The following is a 17,191-nucleotide window of genomic DNA, read 5'->3' on the forward strand; positions in this document are numbered from 1 at the left end:
AATATTTAGGAAGAGAGATTCACAATGGATTGTATGGTATCTCTGGAGGAGGAGACACTTTTTTGTTTGGATCCTTAAGCTCTTTATTTAGGGGTATTTACTTGTAAGTGAGGTAAGGCACCTATTCAGCCTACCAGGGTTTTGCTTAGACTGATATCATGTAAAAACTCATTGGTGTGAGTTCTTTGGAATGTCTGTTCTTGTTCTTATTGCTGAATCATGTGTGGGGTATTAATCCCATCAGCCATCCAGGAAAATGATTAAGCTATATAACATCCTGTGTGTATGCACTGGGTGCTGTATGGAGGGAACAGGGTGCAGCCTTAAGCATTTAGTAGGAAAGAAGTCACACTGAAGTTGATGGGATTTGGAAAGTAAACATTGTTAAAATCATACTGAAAGTGTTATTGAGAATTTTTTGCTTTAAGCTTGACAACCTAATGAAAATTAGCCATGTATGCAAAATGACAAAAACAAAACGACGTGACACATTTACTGCAATGTCCTTTAAAGCATTCACAGTGAAATCCTAAGTAGAGTTACTCCAGTTTAAGCCCATTGAAATAAATGGGCTTAGGCAGGAGTAGCTGCTTAGAATTTCACTGTCAGCATCTTCTCAAAAATCTGATTCATGAACTATAACATTAATTCCTATGTAGAGGTCTGATCTATGGATTAAAATCAGATTTGCTTTCTAAAACTTATACAATTATGAAAGTATATAATTAAATAATGTATAATAAATAATAAAACTATATAATTAAAATTATCAGGATATTCTGAGATAATATTTTCTGGGTTTATTTTCAGCCTCAAATTTATTAATTTCTCACATCTTTAAGATCTGAAAGCCACTGAAAAAGTAGATATAATACTGACAGAATAAAGGAAGGGAGAAAGTAGTAACCTCTTTTATAAATTAGTCTCTTACAAAGTTGTTTTTTTTAACTGCCTGTAAAGGGTTTTCTAAATTTGATGGAAAAGGGCTGCTTTTCTTTTGGCCAAGTTTCCATAATAGTAAGCGATATAATATATCATAGGTAAAAGCCATGGTCAGAATCTGTAATAAACAATTAAATTGCCTAGGTTGCTATACAAAATGTTAAGGCACTATGCAAAATATTACAACCTATGGTACTTTGAACACTTAACTACTAGGGTTATTGGGCCGAGCCTGGCAACCAGCAGGAGGATTGAGGGATAGGGTCATTGGAGTTGTGATGTCAGCACCAGCGTCATTATATCACTTTCAGGTACAACCTGGAAGTGACAATGGGTAGTTCTGGGAATTGTTGGAAACTACAATTCTGGCAATTCCTACAGCTACACACTCGTACTTCCACTATACTCTGAAGTGATGTGCTGGCATGGAGGAAGCTGGCATTTTTTGTTTTATTTTTCTCCCACCACTGCTTGGAGCAGTGGCAAGCAATGCAGGTAATTGGGACTCCTAGTAGGTCAATTTCTATATGGCAAAAAACTTCTTAAAGGAAAAAAAAAGTTGCAACAGTAGTTTGAGATATGGCATGTACATATACCTTTAAAAGAAAACAAGTCAAAAATCTCTTAAGCCCTTAGACATACATATTATCACTTTTTGTATACCAGCCAAAGTGTTTGCATGCATATTGCTTATTGGGTGCTCTGTTAAAATGTGGTTGTTTTTATTTCTCTTACCATGCTTTTAAATGCATGTATGTACAACCTGGTGATCTAACCTGTGTTCACAACATGATGCACTTAGACAGTTAGAACTAGTTCAGAGATTTCATAGGTGAAGAAAGTGGGCATGTAAGTTACCCTATGCATTGTCTCCATCTCCTATAACATTCAATATGAGAGTCTTGAAGGTTGCTACAGATGAAATCCCTAAATCCACAGGTATCTCTGACAAGGTCCATTACAGGATAATTAAGGAAGGCAAGAACATGATGCACTGACTCTTCTGCATAACGTTTGAGCCAGTCTCAGAGATTATCAAGCTTCCTGTCCAGCTAATAGAATGGCCTTATGATCAAGCTTATCAATTTCTCATTAGTATAATGTTTGGGTTTGGCTGAATCAGCTTCTTCAGTTTAGGAGACTAGATCTTCCCAGCAAAGGCACTCAAGGACCAGAACCAATTCATGATGTTGCCATTCGATTCTGCATGTCAGCAAACATGGGCTGGGAGAGTCTGGACTCCTAGATTTAAAGTGCCCTTCCAGTTTTGAATGAGAGAACTCTTTAGTGGTTTTAGCATTCTTGTTAAGATTTCCTCTTGCTTTAGCACGGATGGGGGTAGTGGGCAGTTGGAAGAGAGCTTGAAAACAGTACTACCTTTTGCTTGAGCAGCATAATTCCCTCCCACCGATTCTCCAGAACAGTAAAGAATACATATGTTTGGACTTTGCAACACTTCAGTGTCTTCTTATTTTATATTCTGCAGCTAGTGGGTAAGAAGCAGTATCTTACATAGCCAGGCACTATGAAGGTATTATTTCTGACCTGCAAACTGCTCATATGAAATGACAGGACACTACATTGTTCCAGGGATCAGAACTAATGCCTTGCTGTGGTGGTTTTTTACACAACTAAATCTGCAGATACCTGAGAGACCCTTTCAATATCACAGAGTCCTTAGGATATTTTTATCATTGTACCACAGGAAGAGAGAGTCTCGGTGGGGGGGGGGGGGGTGCCTCAAGAATGTGGTACTGTAGCAGGTTACTAGGAAGGGAAGCTAAAGAGCATCAGTGACTAAAAGTCAAAGCAGCACCACTGAAGATCTTCCTTTCCAGTTGGCCATCACCTTCTTGAATGAAGTGTGGACTGCAGAAAACAAGGGAGAGATGCAGTGCCTTGGATGCCACTTGGCCTTCATTTCATGACACAGTAATGAGTATTTCTGTAGACCAGAGAATATTTTTCCATACATGAATGTGTTCTGATTAATAGTTTTCTGGCATTGAGAAAGAAAATGAATTCATGTTTAGTCCCATCAGTTTGACCTTTGACTAGGAACATATGATGCTAAGAAATTCTAATATTTCATAAATGTTGCACTTGCTGCATACCCAAATCAAGATTGCTTTCTGTCATAGGGATCTAGAAAAGTGAATTAGTAAATTTGGCAAAAGTTTTTTGGAAGGTAGGGTTGTTTTTTAAAAAAAACTTTCTTCAGAAAACACTGACTTTTCTCCATCCTCAGAAGCAAAAAATTTGTATAATCTAACAAGCCTGACATTCCATATTGGGGGTTTATTGTAAGGTAGTAAAACCAGATTTTATATCTCGTTTATTCCTACAACTTCTGATGTGCTTCCAAAAATGGTATTAAGGCAGCAGCTGAGGAAATTTTATGAGATAATGAAGCAGAACAGTTACTGAAAGCCATCTGCTCAGTTGTTTACAAACTTGCTTCAATACTTCAGAGGCAGTGGTAGAGTACGTGTCTAAACTTCACAAGCTGCACTAGGTAGAACTAAATGAAATGCGCCTGGGTTGGGCTGAGCTCGATCCCTCTCTGTGCAGTCTAAGCGGTTGCCAGGCAGGCCTGTTGGAAGCCAGCAGAAAGCACCACACAGAGGTGATTATGTGCCACCATCTGTCACGCTTCAAGCCTACCATACAGCATGGCTAATCAGCCTTGGCAGGATGATGGATGAACAGCAGCAGCTGCCAAAAGCCACTGTTGGCAAACAGTCCTGAAGTTAAGAACTTTTCCCCCTCTCTGCCTTCCTCTCCAGGGTCCTGCTGCGTGTCCGCATGCTGTACTATCTGAAGCAAGAAGTTATAGGGGACCAAGCTGACAGGATCTTAGAGGGTGTTGACTCAAGGTTAGTGCAAATGCTAGCTTATTAGTTGCTTTATGTGCAGTGTAATCTGTGACTATTTTTCATCAGAGACATTTAAAAATGTAAGTTGTATCCTGTCTGGGTTCAAGCCATTTTAATCATCACTGCATCCCTTGATTATTTGGGGGGGGGATGTGGGTATAAAAATGAGCAACAGGGATTTTTCATTAGATGAAGAAAAAAAGCAATATTAACTGTTTTCACAGAAGAGGTACTTTCTAAAATGTGTTATAAATATATTAATTTATTAATCCTAACAAAAGAGCTAAACATTGCTTTTAATGTAATCTTCTTAAGTCATCTTAATTTCTTGTATAATTTTAGACAAAGATGCCCCTTTAACTTTATCATTAACATATAGTATATCTATATTTCAAAAGTCTTTCCAAATACATAACTCTTTTTTAATAGTGATGTGGATATCTGGATTCCTGAGCCATTTCATGCTGAAGTTCCTACAGACTGGTGGGATAAAGAAGCAGATAAATCCCTTTTAATTGGAGTGTTCAAACATGGTAAGTGATGTCTCACTTTCAACAGAACTCCTTAGTAAAGCTTTCTGTGTATACCGATATTCAGTCACAATATTAACAAGTATAGTTCCAAAGAACTGTTGGCTCGTTTTTTAAAAAAATCTAATTTGCGTTGTAAATATCAGATGCTGTTTTTAAATGTTTGCAGAACATTTCAGAAGAAAGCATTACTTTCTTGGCTGTAAATAACACCTAACCATATTTGTTTAAGTAATAGCCAAGTAGTATTATAGATCTCCATAAACTCTGCTTCCAGCACTGTTTCACTTGCTAACTCTGCCAGCCAGTGTCAAAGTGGACGGTGGGCTTAACCTCTGCTATTAATCTGTACAAGTGCCTCCTGGGCTTTGTTCCAAGCAATATTTCACAAATGTCAGTGCTGAGAACTCCCGGCTCCCTTGAGTGGGATGCAGCCTTGTTAACTTTGAAAGGCTGGGGATGCAGAGCTGGCATGATATATACAGTGAGCAATTCCTGATTATAATCCCAATTCTCTGGAGGTTGCAGAGGTATTCTCAACAGCCCAGCCTGACTAAAGGGGAGAATGATGGCTTATAAAACCTTTCATGATTACAGTTTGGCTTGAGGCTCTACAGCAGTTAAGGACAGTGTGTTGTAGTACAAATCCTAATTGAATTGTGCTGTTCTGCCTATGTACAGCAGCTCTGTTTGGTGGGCTCAGCTGAGGCAAGTCTAGTCTAAAAATCATTTTCCTGCCGTGCACTGTTGGGATCTGCCATTTTCCATCTAGTCAACTTGGGCAGTAAGAGAAAGCAAACAGCAGCTTGAAAACCATGGCAGGAACACTGTCATCTTACTGACATGCATCATCCTAAACCAAATGAGACAGATTGGCTAGCCTTATGTATTTGCCCACATATGTATGCCCAGACATAAAGCGCAAGTTTTGGTTAGGACATGTACTGCTTTAAAGAAGGTAGAATAGGAGCATGTTTCTTTGTTTGTTTATATACTGCCATTCATATGCTTGGCACATTACAGAGCACAAAAAGACATCCATTCCCCAAGATGTTTATAATACAGAATTTTTGAGCTTAAGGAGGCAACAAAGGGAAAGAGTGGAGGTTAAAGCAGGGATCATCGAGGGAATATATGTTCATTCCATTTATGCTTCGTTTCAACAGCAAAGGCTTAATTTCAGTAGGGAAAGGGTTGTGCTAAAGAGTTCTCAGAAAACATGAGTTTTGAAGGGGACTTGAAAGAAATGAGAGAGGTGGCAATATCACAGGTCAGAAGAAAATTCTCTTACACAGATACTCATACTTTCTATCTTACTCTCTACCTGGAATATGTCAATAAAGCTTACTTTGTCACTGATGAATTACATATTCTAGGTTACTGAAATTACTGAAAAGAACTCTGTTTCTAGAAATATGAATGCTTTTTATATTTCATACTGGTATAAAAGTCTAATTTTTAATAGAGCCATTATAGTTACATTTGTGCGTGCTTAGTATTTTTCTCTTTGAGCGCAGGCTATGAGAAGTACAATTCGATGAGAGCAGACTCTACTCTATGTTTTCTGGAACGCGTTGGTATGCCTGATGCCAAGGCCATAGCTGCTGAACAGAGAGGGACAGATATGTTAACAGATGGTGGTGATGGGTAAGAAGGACATTATAAAAATTAATAAACTTTACAGTGGTGTCATATAGACTACCATTGCTTCACCTACTACATCATCTTTGAGAATTCTAAATGGTAATTCCTAATTCTTATAACATTGTTAACAGAAAATGTATACGTAGAAGTAATATATTAAAAAATGGAATTCACTTACCTGAGTATGTAATTAGACAGTAATGGTTGATTTATTTGCTTCCTTTGTGCTTCTTTGTATGTCACTTAGCATTTCCTTTCCTGAAACTGAGAATAAGCAGCAGGCAGGATATATGCTTTACTTCTTATAATTGGTCTTATGTTTTGTACTTTCCGTAGAGGTGATTTTGATAGAGAAGATGAGGATCCAGAATATAAACCAACAAGGACTCCATTCAAGGATGAAATTGATGTAAGAATCTCAACATGCTAGTCTACTAATATCATACTCTTATATTTATATTTTATTTGGATAACTTGTATATTGCATATTATTGTACATGGGAAAGTTTATTGTGTAATAATATAATGCTATTGGATGTTTAGAAGTTCACTTCCCCAATTCCCTTAATAAGAAATTGTTCAAAATGCAAATTCTAAATAATTCTCTTTTTTCCAAAGGAATTTGCAAACTCACCTTCTGACAAAGAAGAATCCATGGAGCTTCACACAAGTAAGACTTTGTAAAAGCTGATGAAGCATTAGAGGGGGAACAGGAGAGGTATGAGTAATGGAGAAGAATACAGCTAATTTTCAACATCCTCATCTGCAGAGACTTTAAACTGAAGATTGGGGCCATTAATAGAGCATATAACTCTTTCTACAAACCTGAGAAAAACCCCAAGTTTGCAAAAACATCTGGAGGGCTTATCCCCCCCCCAAGTAATAAAAGTAGATCTTGCAGCTTTAAGAACCAAATGCTTCAGTGACTATTGCTAGGCAACCATAACAGTATTGCCAGCTTTCAAGCCTTGGGTTCTTTCAGTAAAAGGCATAGGAAGAGGACAAGACTGCTTCCAGGGCTATTTTGCCCTTTGAAGGAGGACTTATATCCAGGTCTGGTAGCAACTGTAGATAACACCACACAACTAGCATGATTCACCCAGGCCCAGCTGTTTGCTACTGTTCAACAGCAGCAACACTGTGCAAGCCAGTTTGTTGTAGTTGCTAGAGTTCCAGACTAAGAGCCAAAACACACGTTAAGAAAAACCTAGGTTCAGCACGTGTTCTCTTACCTCAAGGTTTGCTGGGATCTGTAGGAGTCCTGGAAGCTTAAAGTAGGCGTCCTGGAAGCTTAAAGATCTGTAGGGGTCCTGGAAGCTTAAAGTCCTGGAAGCTTAAAGGATCTGTAAGCGTCCTGGAAGCTTAAAGGCGTCCTGGAAGCTTAAAGCTTAAAATACAGGCGCCTGTATTTCCCTTTCCCTTTTTGCTGCTCTGTAAATGCTAAACTTTAAGCTTCCAGGACGCCTACAGATCCCAGCAAACCTTGAGGTAAGAGAACACGTGCTGAACCTAGGTTTTTCTTAACGTGTGTTTTGGCTCTAAGATCTGGTAGAACCATGTTCACATCCCCTCTCTGCTGTGGAAACTCACTAGGTGACCTTGGGCAGTCAAACTCCCAGCCTAATCTGCCTCACAAAGTTGTTGCAAGGATAACGATGAGGAGAATTATATAAGCTGCTTTAGATCCCTATTGTAGAGAAAGCTGGGATATAAATTAAGCAAATGAATAATAAATATAGCTGAAGATGTGGGAGGGAATAAAAGGTAGAGTTGGTGCGTGGGTGGGAAGGAGAGAAGGAAGCAGGGAAAGAAGGATATGGGGGCTGTCCAGCTAAGAGAAATGGGATACAGAGGAAAATAAAATGCTCCTCACAAGTCCTTTCAGGTTCCCCACCATGCAACTTGACCTGGTGACTGTCATGGCGCAATGTAGCCAAGAGGTTGCCAAAGGGAGGGACAGCTGAAGACAAGAAGGCAAATAAAGTTAGCTCAGCTGCTGGGTGAGAAGGAGGGAAAGAAGGAGGAAAAGGGGCAAGGCTATGGTGGCTTTCATGGAAAGGAAAAAGGAAATAGTGGAGGAAGGGGAAATGTGATACCACACCCTGCAAATCATTGCAGTTCCCCTGTTTATATTGTCCAATGTTGATAGGAGGGCCTGGCTTTCTAGAGAATACCAGAATTGTTTCAGTAAGATGCTATGTAGCAACTCTTTTTGCTTATGAAGAATTATTACTAGGAGTGTGTGCTTCGGGTTTCCAGTTCGGGTTTTTAACTCGAATTGGGCCTGATTTGGAATGATCCAGGATTCCCAAATCGGCCCCAGCATTGCTGAGCCAATTCAGGAAACCTGAAGCAAAGCTTCCCGAAGCGATTTTTATCACTTCGGGAAGCTTCAGGCAAAGCGGCAGCGCCGCAGCATTTCTCTAGCTGCTTGCAAGCAGCAAGAAAAGTGTTGCTTTCAAACCCCTGCTGCTTTTTTCAGCTGAGGGGAGGGGTAGGAGGGATGATTCTTGGTCAGTGTTCTTGGTGCACAAGGAAAACTTTGCTGCTTTCAAACAGTGGCAGCTTTTTTCAGATGATAGGTTATCCTCCCCAGCTGAAAAGTAGCGGGCATTTGAAAGCAACACTTTTCTTGCCATTTGCAAGTGGCAAGAAAAGTGCTGCTTTGAGCTTCGAAGCATTTAAACACCGGAATCAGTTATCCCAAACTGTTTTCCTGCTTCGGGTAAACCCAAAGCGGGAAACCCAAATATTTTTTGGGTGCACGCCTCTAGAATTGTGCTGTAAATCTTTAAGAACCAATACATACATTCAGGATGACCATTTTAATCTAGTTTTCTAATATAATTCAGTACTGCTACTCAGGGTGGATTGATTTAAATCATGATTTAAATCACGATTTAAATCACTAGTCATTAAGGCTTGATTTAAATCATAGTTTTCTACATAAAGACTAATTCTTGCTGGTATAACTTTAATATGCAAGTAGATGCCTGCCTTACCGATAGGTAAAGGAACTTCATTAAAGTATTCCCAAACTGGGTCTCTTTTACGGCCTGCTGCCATTATAGGTTTTTTCCTCCAAGGAAAGAATGTGATAAACCTCAGGTCATACACACAAAAGATCCAAAGACTTGTGCAGTATTGTGCTCAAAAAGTTTCACTTTCATTTTGTACTGCTTGCCCCTCCCTCCTCACACTTAGTTTCTTCTTGTGCAGATCTATTCCACTCCAAACAATCAGAAAAATATTGTTTCTATTCACTGAACTTCTTGAAACTTAGCACTGGAGGGGTTGATTCTGTCTTCATAGGTTTGTAGAACAATAGGATTAAGGTCTTTTTCTCAACTCTGTTCATGTTATAACATTTTTGCTGTGAAGAAGAGGCATGTGATCTCTGCCGAGCTGACACAAATTCAGTTTTGAGAACTGCAAAACCAAGCATCTGTGATAATATCTTGTAGGCAGAGAAACTGCCCAATAATCTTACAAAAACCTCTGGAAGAGCATGACATTGTGAATGGATTAATGGAATTTATTGACCAAAAAAATTAAACATATACAGCCTTATTCTACATAATTAAAAACTAATCTTTATTTCATGATGGAATAACCTTTGGATGGTAATATATTTCCCTCAAAAAGCATTTTATTTAAAAAAATCTGATTTAAATTAAAAAAATCCGATTTTTTGATTTTTTAAAAAAAATCATTGATTTTTATCCACCTTCTGCTACTAGAATTTCACTGAGAATATTGCTTAGGGCAAATTATTTTTATCTATCTGTATATTATTGAGAATTCTACTCTGGGGAGAGCTCTTTTTTAATATTGAGAAGAAGGATAATTCTTGGTCAGTGTTCTTTTATATATGACAAAATTAGCATTTGTCTTCAGTCTAGAATGCCTAATCTCAACCTTGTTAAACTGTAGGCAAGCACAGTGAAAGTAATGCTGATTTTGGCCAGCTCTATTGGCCTAACACTTCAACCCTGACTACCCGCTTGCGCCGCCTCATTACTGCCTATCAGCGTAGCTACAAAAGGCAACAAATGAGGCAGGAGGCACTAATGAAGACTGACCGGCGTCGACGGCGACCTCGTGAAGAAGTGAGAGCACTAGAAGCTGAAAGAGAAGCTATAATAACAGAAAAACGTCAAAAGTGAGTGTCTTTATTTGTATGAGCATATGCTTTCATCTGCCATATCTGGTACCACACTGGAGCATGTAAACTCTTAGAGTTGTTCTGACATTCTTAATTCTTCCTGTTTCCAGATGGACGAGAAGAGAGGAAGCAGATTTTTATCGTGTTGTTTCTACTTTTGGGGTTATTTTTGATCCTCTAAAGCAGCAATTTGATTGGAACCAATTCAGAGCCTTTGCCAGACTTGATAAGAAGTCTGATGAAAGTTTGGAGAAGTACTTCAGCTGTTTTGTAGCTATGTGCAGGAGAGTGTGCAGAATGCCAGCTAAGCCAGAAGAAGGTAGGTTCTTCCATAGTCATAATTCTAGCAAATTATATTAGAAGTATTATTTTAACTTTTCAGAAATACAAGACATGCAAGTAAATTTGCAGGTATGTAGCTGTGTAACAAGAGCCTTCTCTATGTCCATTTCTGCTTATCTGTTTCATGTGCACTACCTTTGCATACACACACTTCTATTCACAATACTCATATACAATGCACACTACTCAACATACCTGTGATGAGTAGTCTTTTCACTGAATTTTATACTTTCTTGGTCTTACAAACCCCATAATGCTCACTTCCATTAGGACCAAAGAGTTGTTTTTCAGTTCAGATTTCATAATCCTAAGCAAAGAAATATTTCACCTTCTCTCCTTCTCACTCGTTCACTTTCCTGGGCTACAGAGCACGTGGCAGCAGAGAAAGAGGTCTCCTTTATTCTCTTTTTCCCTGGTGCTTTAAATGCTGCCATGTTAGAGAGTTTTTCCAGGCCACCTGACATCCTTTGGACATTAGGCAATGGGAACTATATGCAGCAGGGCTTCTAACAGTAGGCAATCTGAGAAAATAAGGATGTGCCAAAGAGAGAGGCTTTCTTGCCGCTGCTATCTCCATCAGATGATATGAATGACAGGGCACAGTTTGAACTGGAGAGAGGTACTTATTGCTGGGCAAGTGGTTTTCTGATTGTGAGAAAGCTCAGGGGAAATGGGTCACCCCATTCACAAATGCAATTAACCAATAGTGCAGTAAAGTGAGCCATTCATTTCTCTGCTGCATCACTTCCCACCATGAGAACACAGTTCAGCTGACATAAATTCTAATGTGTAAATTGGCAGAATTACGTTTTGTTTGCAAGTCTACATGTTCAGTTATTTTGTTTTTCTTTCTGAAATCGTAATACACATCTTTAGAAAGTTGTCCAAAGCTTACTTTGACTTAAAAAACAGATATGTTATTATCTATGTATCTGTTTTTAAGTGTAGTATTTTAAATTCTTCTTAATACTCAAATCCATCTCTTTTCCCACAGAACCCCCTGATCTTTCAACTGTGATTGAGCCAATCACTGAAGAGCGTGCTTCTCGAACTTTGTATCGGATAGAGCTCCTGCGGAAAGTCCGAGAACAGGTTCTTCATCACCCACAATTGGCAGAGAGGCTAAAACTGTGCCAGCCAAGCTTGGATCTGCCAGAGTGGTGGGAATGTGGCAAACATGACAAAGATTTATTGATTGGTGCTGCTAAACATGGAGTCAGCAGGACCGATTATCACATCTTGAATGACCCTGAGCTCTCCTTCCTTGATTCTCACAAAAACTTTGCCCAAAGCAGGGGTGGAAGCAATCTGAATACTGTGTCTTTGTTAAATCCACTGGGTGTTTGCTGTACTCAGGCATCCTCCATTGTCCCATCGACAACAGCACAAGATGAAAAGTCTGTGGAACAAGCTGAGGTTAAACTGGAAGCATCTGAAAAAATAACAGCCAAAGAGAAGCCTGACGGTAGAGAAGAGGAAGCACCAGAAGTTGTAGTGAAGGATGTTAAGGAGGACTGTGATGCTGAGGCTGAGCCTGGTCCTGTTAAATGTGAAATAAAAGATATAGAACTGAGTACAGAAGTAGATCCAAAGTCTATTTCTGAGAAAGGTTCAGAAGATGATGAAGAGGAAAAGCTTGATGATGATGATAAATCAGAAGAGTCATCCCAACCAGAAGGTAATTGTGGAGAAAATGTGAATTGATTAATAGTAATATCAGTTATGATTGGCAAGTCCTGTCTAGGAAACGCTCCAAAGAGCTCAAAAGAAAAGAGGCCCCCAAGTATATTTGATGCTTGTCTTCTTCAAACCTTTGTCAGGCACAGATGTTGATTGTACAGCTTTAGGATTATAGCAGTTCAGTCGTTTTCAAACTTTCTCCTTTTAAAAAGACCTTTCCATACTAACCTGCCCATAAAACTGTACATTTTAGAGGTTTGCAAGACCTATTTCACCTCATAATTGTTCTGTGAAAACTGTGTGAACCCAGCACTGTCTTGTGGCTGCACTGTACAAGAGAAAATCAGTAGTAGTGCCACAAAATTCCCCTGGAGTAGTTTAAAAATTATGGCTCTGATTTATTGTCGAAGGCTTTCACGGCCGGAGAACGATGGTTGTTGTGGGTTTTCCGGGCTGTATTGCGTGGTCTTGGCATTGTAGTTCCTGACGTTTCGCCAGCAGCTGTGGCTGGCATCTTCAGAGGTGTAGCACCAAAAGACAGAGATCTCTCAGTGTCAAAGTACAATGCCAAGACCACGGCAGTACAGCCCGGAAAACCCACAACAACCATGGCTCTGATTGATTCTACTGTATCAAGAACTTCTGCAGAGGAGCTCAAGGCTCTGTTGACACGTAATGCCCAGTCCTTGGTTCAACATTGTAACAAACAAGCCTTAGGCTCTTGCAGTTTCCCTCACCTCCATACCTGTTTCCTTTGTGTGCTGCACTTCATACTCACTCTTTCCTGATGTATGGCAAGCCATTTCTTGCCTGTGACCCAGAATTGGAAACCAAACCACTGTTACTAATTCTGGTTTGTAGGCAAATCCCAAAGCATAATTTGACCATTTGGGGCATAACAGTAAACGGTGGCTTGTTTCAGACTAGGAACAGGGAGTACCAGCCGTTTAATACCAGACCATGGATTGACATTGCATATGAACTAGACTTCAGAAATTATCATTTAATTCCATATTATAAAGTCCAGAAGAGCATGGTTTAATTAAAAAGTGGGAGTATTGATACCATATTGGAAGACTGTATTGGGGGATTTTTCTTTTTTAATTAATATCAGAAAACTGAATGAAAATGATTATGCCGTTCCCAAAATTACAAAATGAAATTAGAACATAATTTTTTAAGTACTACAGCACTGGGCAAGAACCCTTTAAGTCCCCTTTAAGCTTTAAAATCCACTGTAGTAGAACTGTCCTCTGAATCTGGACGCCAGAGCTACCATCCATTGATTCCAATGAGTGGTACACCTGACCTTCAAATGACAGGCCTACTGCAATGGATTTTAAAGTTGAAAGGGAGTGCATGCTCTCTGACCTCCTGCTACCTTCTGTCTGGGCACTCCTGCAAGATGGGGATGGGAGCTCTTGATCTCTGTAAACATTAAAGGGTCATTATTTTCAGTGGATAGTAGGCCTGGCCTCTGGATATCAGGCCTAATGGACATTGAATCAGTGGCCCACCAGAGTTTAAATTGCTGATGTGCTGCTTGCAGAACCGCAGAGAAACCTCCCGACCTGATTCCACATAACTCAATAAATATTGGAAATATCAATCAAGAAATATCAGGTTGCCTTTCATGGTGACAGATACTGCAAATAAACTGATATATTAATTTAAGTAGAAAAGAGCAAGAGTTCAGTAGCACCTATAAGATTAACAAAATTTGTGGTAGGGTGTGAGCTTTCATGAGTCACAGCTCACTTCTTCAGATGTTAATTTAACGTTGTGATAAAAATGAAACTTAAATACAATTCTGTCCCAACTTTTATAACTGTAGAGCATCTCGCAAGTTACTGTGCAAGTTACTGTACTCTTAAATCTCAACTGTATTTCTGAAATGCGTAGAGCAAAATAGTACAGCATATTTAATTGTACTTTGTTAATTTGGAAAGAGACCTACAGTTCAAACACTGCTTTTTGTATCTGCACTATAGGAGTGAAAAGAAGTATTAGTATTCACAGCTGTCGTCATTTATGATGTAGAAAAAGCTTCATAAAAGGCTTTATATTCAGTTGCTCAAAACTACAATAATAACGTAAATAATCCTAATAATTGTTTTTGTTTTGTTAATTCCATTTTTCAATCACAAGTGATCTACATTTGTTGCTAATTCCTGATGATTAATATTTCTCAGCAGGAACAATTTCTCAGGGTAAGAATTTTGATGAAGAGAGCAATGCATCCTTGAGCACTGCAAGGGATGAAACGCGTGATGGGTTTTATATGGAAGACGGAGATCCATCAGTAGCTCAGCTGCTTCACGAAAGAACATTTGCCTTTTCTTTCTGGCCTAAGGTTAGTTCAGCATTGGAGTAACACTTGCTTCCTAACTGGTGAATAATTTCCACTTTTGAGAATTGATATAAAGGCCATGTTTATTACATAATGCAGTGTTCCTTAAGCTATAGGGCAAGTCCTTCTTGTGCTGAGGGGATGCATGTGACCCTCAGTATGTGAAGAACTAGCCTTCAGTGGCTAAAAACAGTTGCAGTTTTCCCTAGCTAAATGTCTTAACAGGGAGCATACCAAGCTTTCCAGTACAGCAGCAACAGGCAGGGAGAACAAAAGTGCTGTTGCCAGCCTGAAATCCTCCTTTCTTCTTGTGTTTCCTCAGCCTTTAGACAACAGAACAAATGGTGGCAGACCAAAGGGGCAAATATTCAGCCCCAGCTACAGTTTTCTGTAGCAACTCTTAGATGGCCTTTTCCAGGCTGCAGAGAAGGGAAGGTCCCTGAGGCATACGTGGGGCTCTGTGCGCAGCTATTTGAATCCTAGCCTGTTTGTGGGTAGGGTGTAAAGTAGGGCAAATTCAGAAGAGGTTATCAAGTTCAGAAAGTTTAAGGAACATGAGGACAATGACTAGAACTTTAGAGAATCTGCAAAATAAAATTATCAAACTGCCTTACCCAAAGGGGTTTTTAAAAGGTATTATGATTGCTTTTTTTCAATATATGGGGTTGCCTTGTTTGAAATAAAAATATATAATCATGCATTAATGTAAAATGGACAAACTGAGGGAGCTATTCTCTTATGGGTTGAAAGAACCCAGAGAGATACTGCTGATTAAAAGTATTTATTGAAACTATTTTGTAGTTAAATATAAGTGGTTCTATTAGATGAAGATCAGCGGCTTTTATTTTTGTAACATTTCTAAAAATGTTTCAATAGACAATGTTGATAGAAATGTGTAGTAGTGATTTTGTACTAGTTCTGTATACAACTCAGTTCCTGGTTTTAGAGAGTGCTATAGAGAGAAATAAAGTAGAAATAGTCTTAAGCTTCCTAATCACCGTAACAGGACCATCTGGTGGGGTGGGGGTGGGGTGGGGGTTGCTGTAATAGGCTTATTCCTGGGGAAAGCAAGCAGTCAGCTGCAGCTGCTGAGGTCTGCTAGAGGCTTTTACGCTATTCTGCAGTTCAGGGAACCGAAGGACGATCCTGTTCAGTAATCAATAGCTAATTTCCAAACATTGCTTCTATTTGGGTAAGTTAAGATACAACATTATTACCTAGTAAAATCTCAAAGCCAGGTTATTTTTATATGAATCATGTTCCCAAAAGCACCAAAAAAAATTGTCCTATTAGCCCCCTTCTGGGAGCAGCAACAAGCATTTTGCATTTATCTATGTTGTAAGTGGGCTGAACTGTAATTAGAATTTTTTAATGTACACGCTTCAGTGGAACCTGAAGTGATAATGGGCGTGGAATGAAAATTGACATTTATTAGATGTCCCTAGGTTGGTGCCCGTTTCATAACATTGAACTTTATTAATAGTGACACTAATGAGGAACCACTTCCTGGGACAGAATTCCAGATGCAGCCTGTTGTGCAGCCTGTTGGCTCTGACATACCCAAGGCAAAGATGTTGTTGAGTTATATGTATTATAATACTGCTGGCTTAACTGATGATGTTTAGTTTTGCTGTATGTAAACAATAGTGAGAACTCAATAAATATGTGTCAGATAGTTCATGCATTTGCGCTGTTAAGGCTTATGTTTCTTACTATTCCCATTAACAAGGGTCCATTCACCTAACCTTTTTACATGAAACAGTTTCAAAAATGCTTAGAATATTTTTTTAATGTGCAATTTCAGTTGCACATTTTACTTCTGTTATCAAGTTGTACAGCCTGCTAAGCTGTACAACAGTGCATAGCCTGACTGAGCTGAAATGGCTACTTTCACAGGACATTCATTATGTATTTTCTTTTCTACAGGATCGAGTAATGATCAACCGATTAGACAACATCTGTGAAGCAGTGTTGAAAGGGAAGTGGCCAGTAAATAGACGCCAGATGTTTGATTTCCAGGGGCTTATTCCTGGCTATACGCCAACAGCTGTGGACAGTCCTCTGCAGAAAAGGAGCTTTGCAGAGCTCTCCATGGTGGGGCAAGCCAACATTAGTGGCAATGAAGATATCACAGTATCTCCTCAGTTATCCAAGGCAAGTTTTATGTGAGGGAACTCAAAAAATTGTTTAATTATGTTTAAGAGAAATAAAACAAAGGCTGTCTTGTGTACAAATAACCACCAAAAGCCAGAAAAGAATCCAGTTTCTGAAAGAAAAATGAAAAGCAAAGATCTAAAATAGGTTTCATCTTAGATTCTTCAGTAAGATAAGATCTATAATTGCCCCTAAGCAGAGAGCCAGTTTGATGTCGTGGTTAAGAGCGGTGGGACTCTAATCTGGAGAACCGGATTTGATTCCCCACTCCTCCACTTGTATCCAGCTGGATGACCGTGGATCATTCACAGCTCTTCCAGAGCTCTCTCAGCCCCACCCACCTCACAGGGTGATTGTTGTGGGGATTATAATAACATACTTTGTAAACTGCTCTGAGTATTAAGTTGTCCTGAAGGGTGGTATATAAATCGATTGTTGTTGTTGTTATAACTGAATCTGGCAAAAGGTGGCTAACTGGGTTTGTGCAACCATAATTAAATCTTTTGAT

At 39.2% G+C, this 17,191-nt stretch overlaps 1 protein-coding gene across 1 annotated transcript in view; it reads left to right on the forward strand.

Moving 5' to 3' along the window:
• The window catches only part of CHD7 (chromodomain helicase DNA binding protein 7), a 279,962-nt gene that overhangs the window by 256,595 nt on the left and 6,176 nt on the right, over positions 1-17,191 (forward strand). Inside the window, exons 25-34 of the mRNA XM_054984544.1 lie at positions 3,729-3,818; positions 4,248-4,351; positions 5,866-5,995; positions 6,329-6,401; positions 6,611-6,662; positions 9,926-10,154; positions 10,268-10,476; positions 11,494-12,177; positions 14,372-14,532; positions 16,456-16,683. Of these exons, the coding sequence (XP_054840519.1) occupies positions 3,729-3,818; positions 4,248-4,351; positions 5,866-5,995; positions 6,329-6,401; positions 6,611-6,662; positions 9,926-10,154; positions 10,268-10,476; positions 11,494-12,177; positions 14,372-14,532; positions 16,456-16,683 (1,960 nt within the window). The remainder of the gene's footprint in view (positions 1-3,728; positions 3,819-4,247; positions 4,352-5,865; positions 5,996-6,328; positions 6,402-6,610; positions 6,663-9,925; positions 10,155-10,267; positions 10,477-11,493; positions 12,178-14,371; positions 14,533-16,455; positions 16,684-17,191) is intronic.

This window comes from Eublepharis macularius, chromosome 7 (genome assembly GCF_028583425.1).
Source record: "Eublepharis macularius isolate TG4126 chromosome 7, MPM_Emac_v1.0, whole genome shotgun sequence".
In the NCBI taxonomy this organism is placed as follows: domain Eukaryota; kingdom Metazoa; phylum Chordata; class Lepidosauria; order Squamata; family Eublepharidae; genus Eublepharis; species Eublepharis macularius.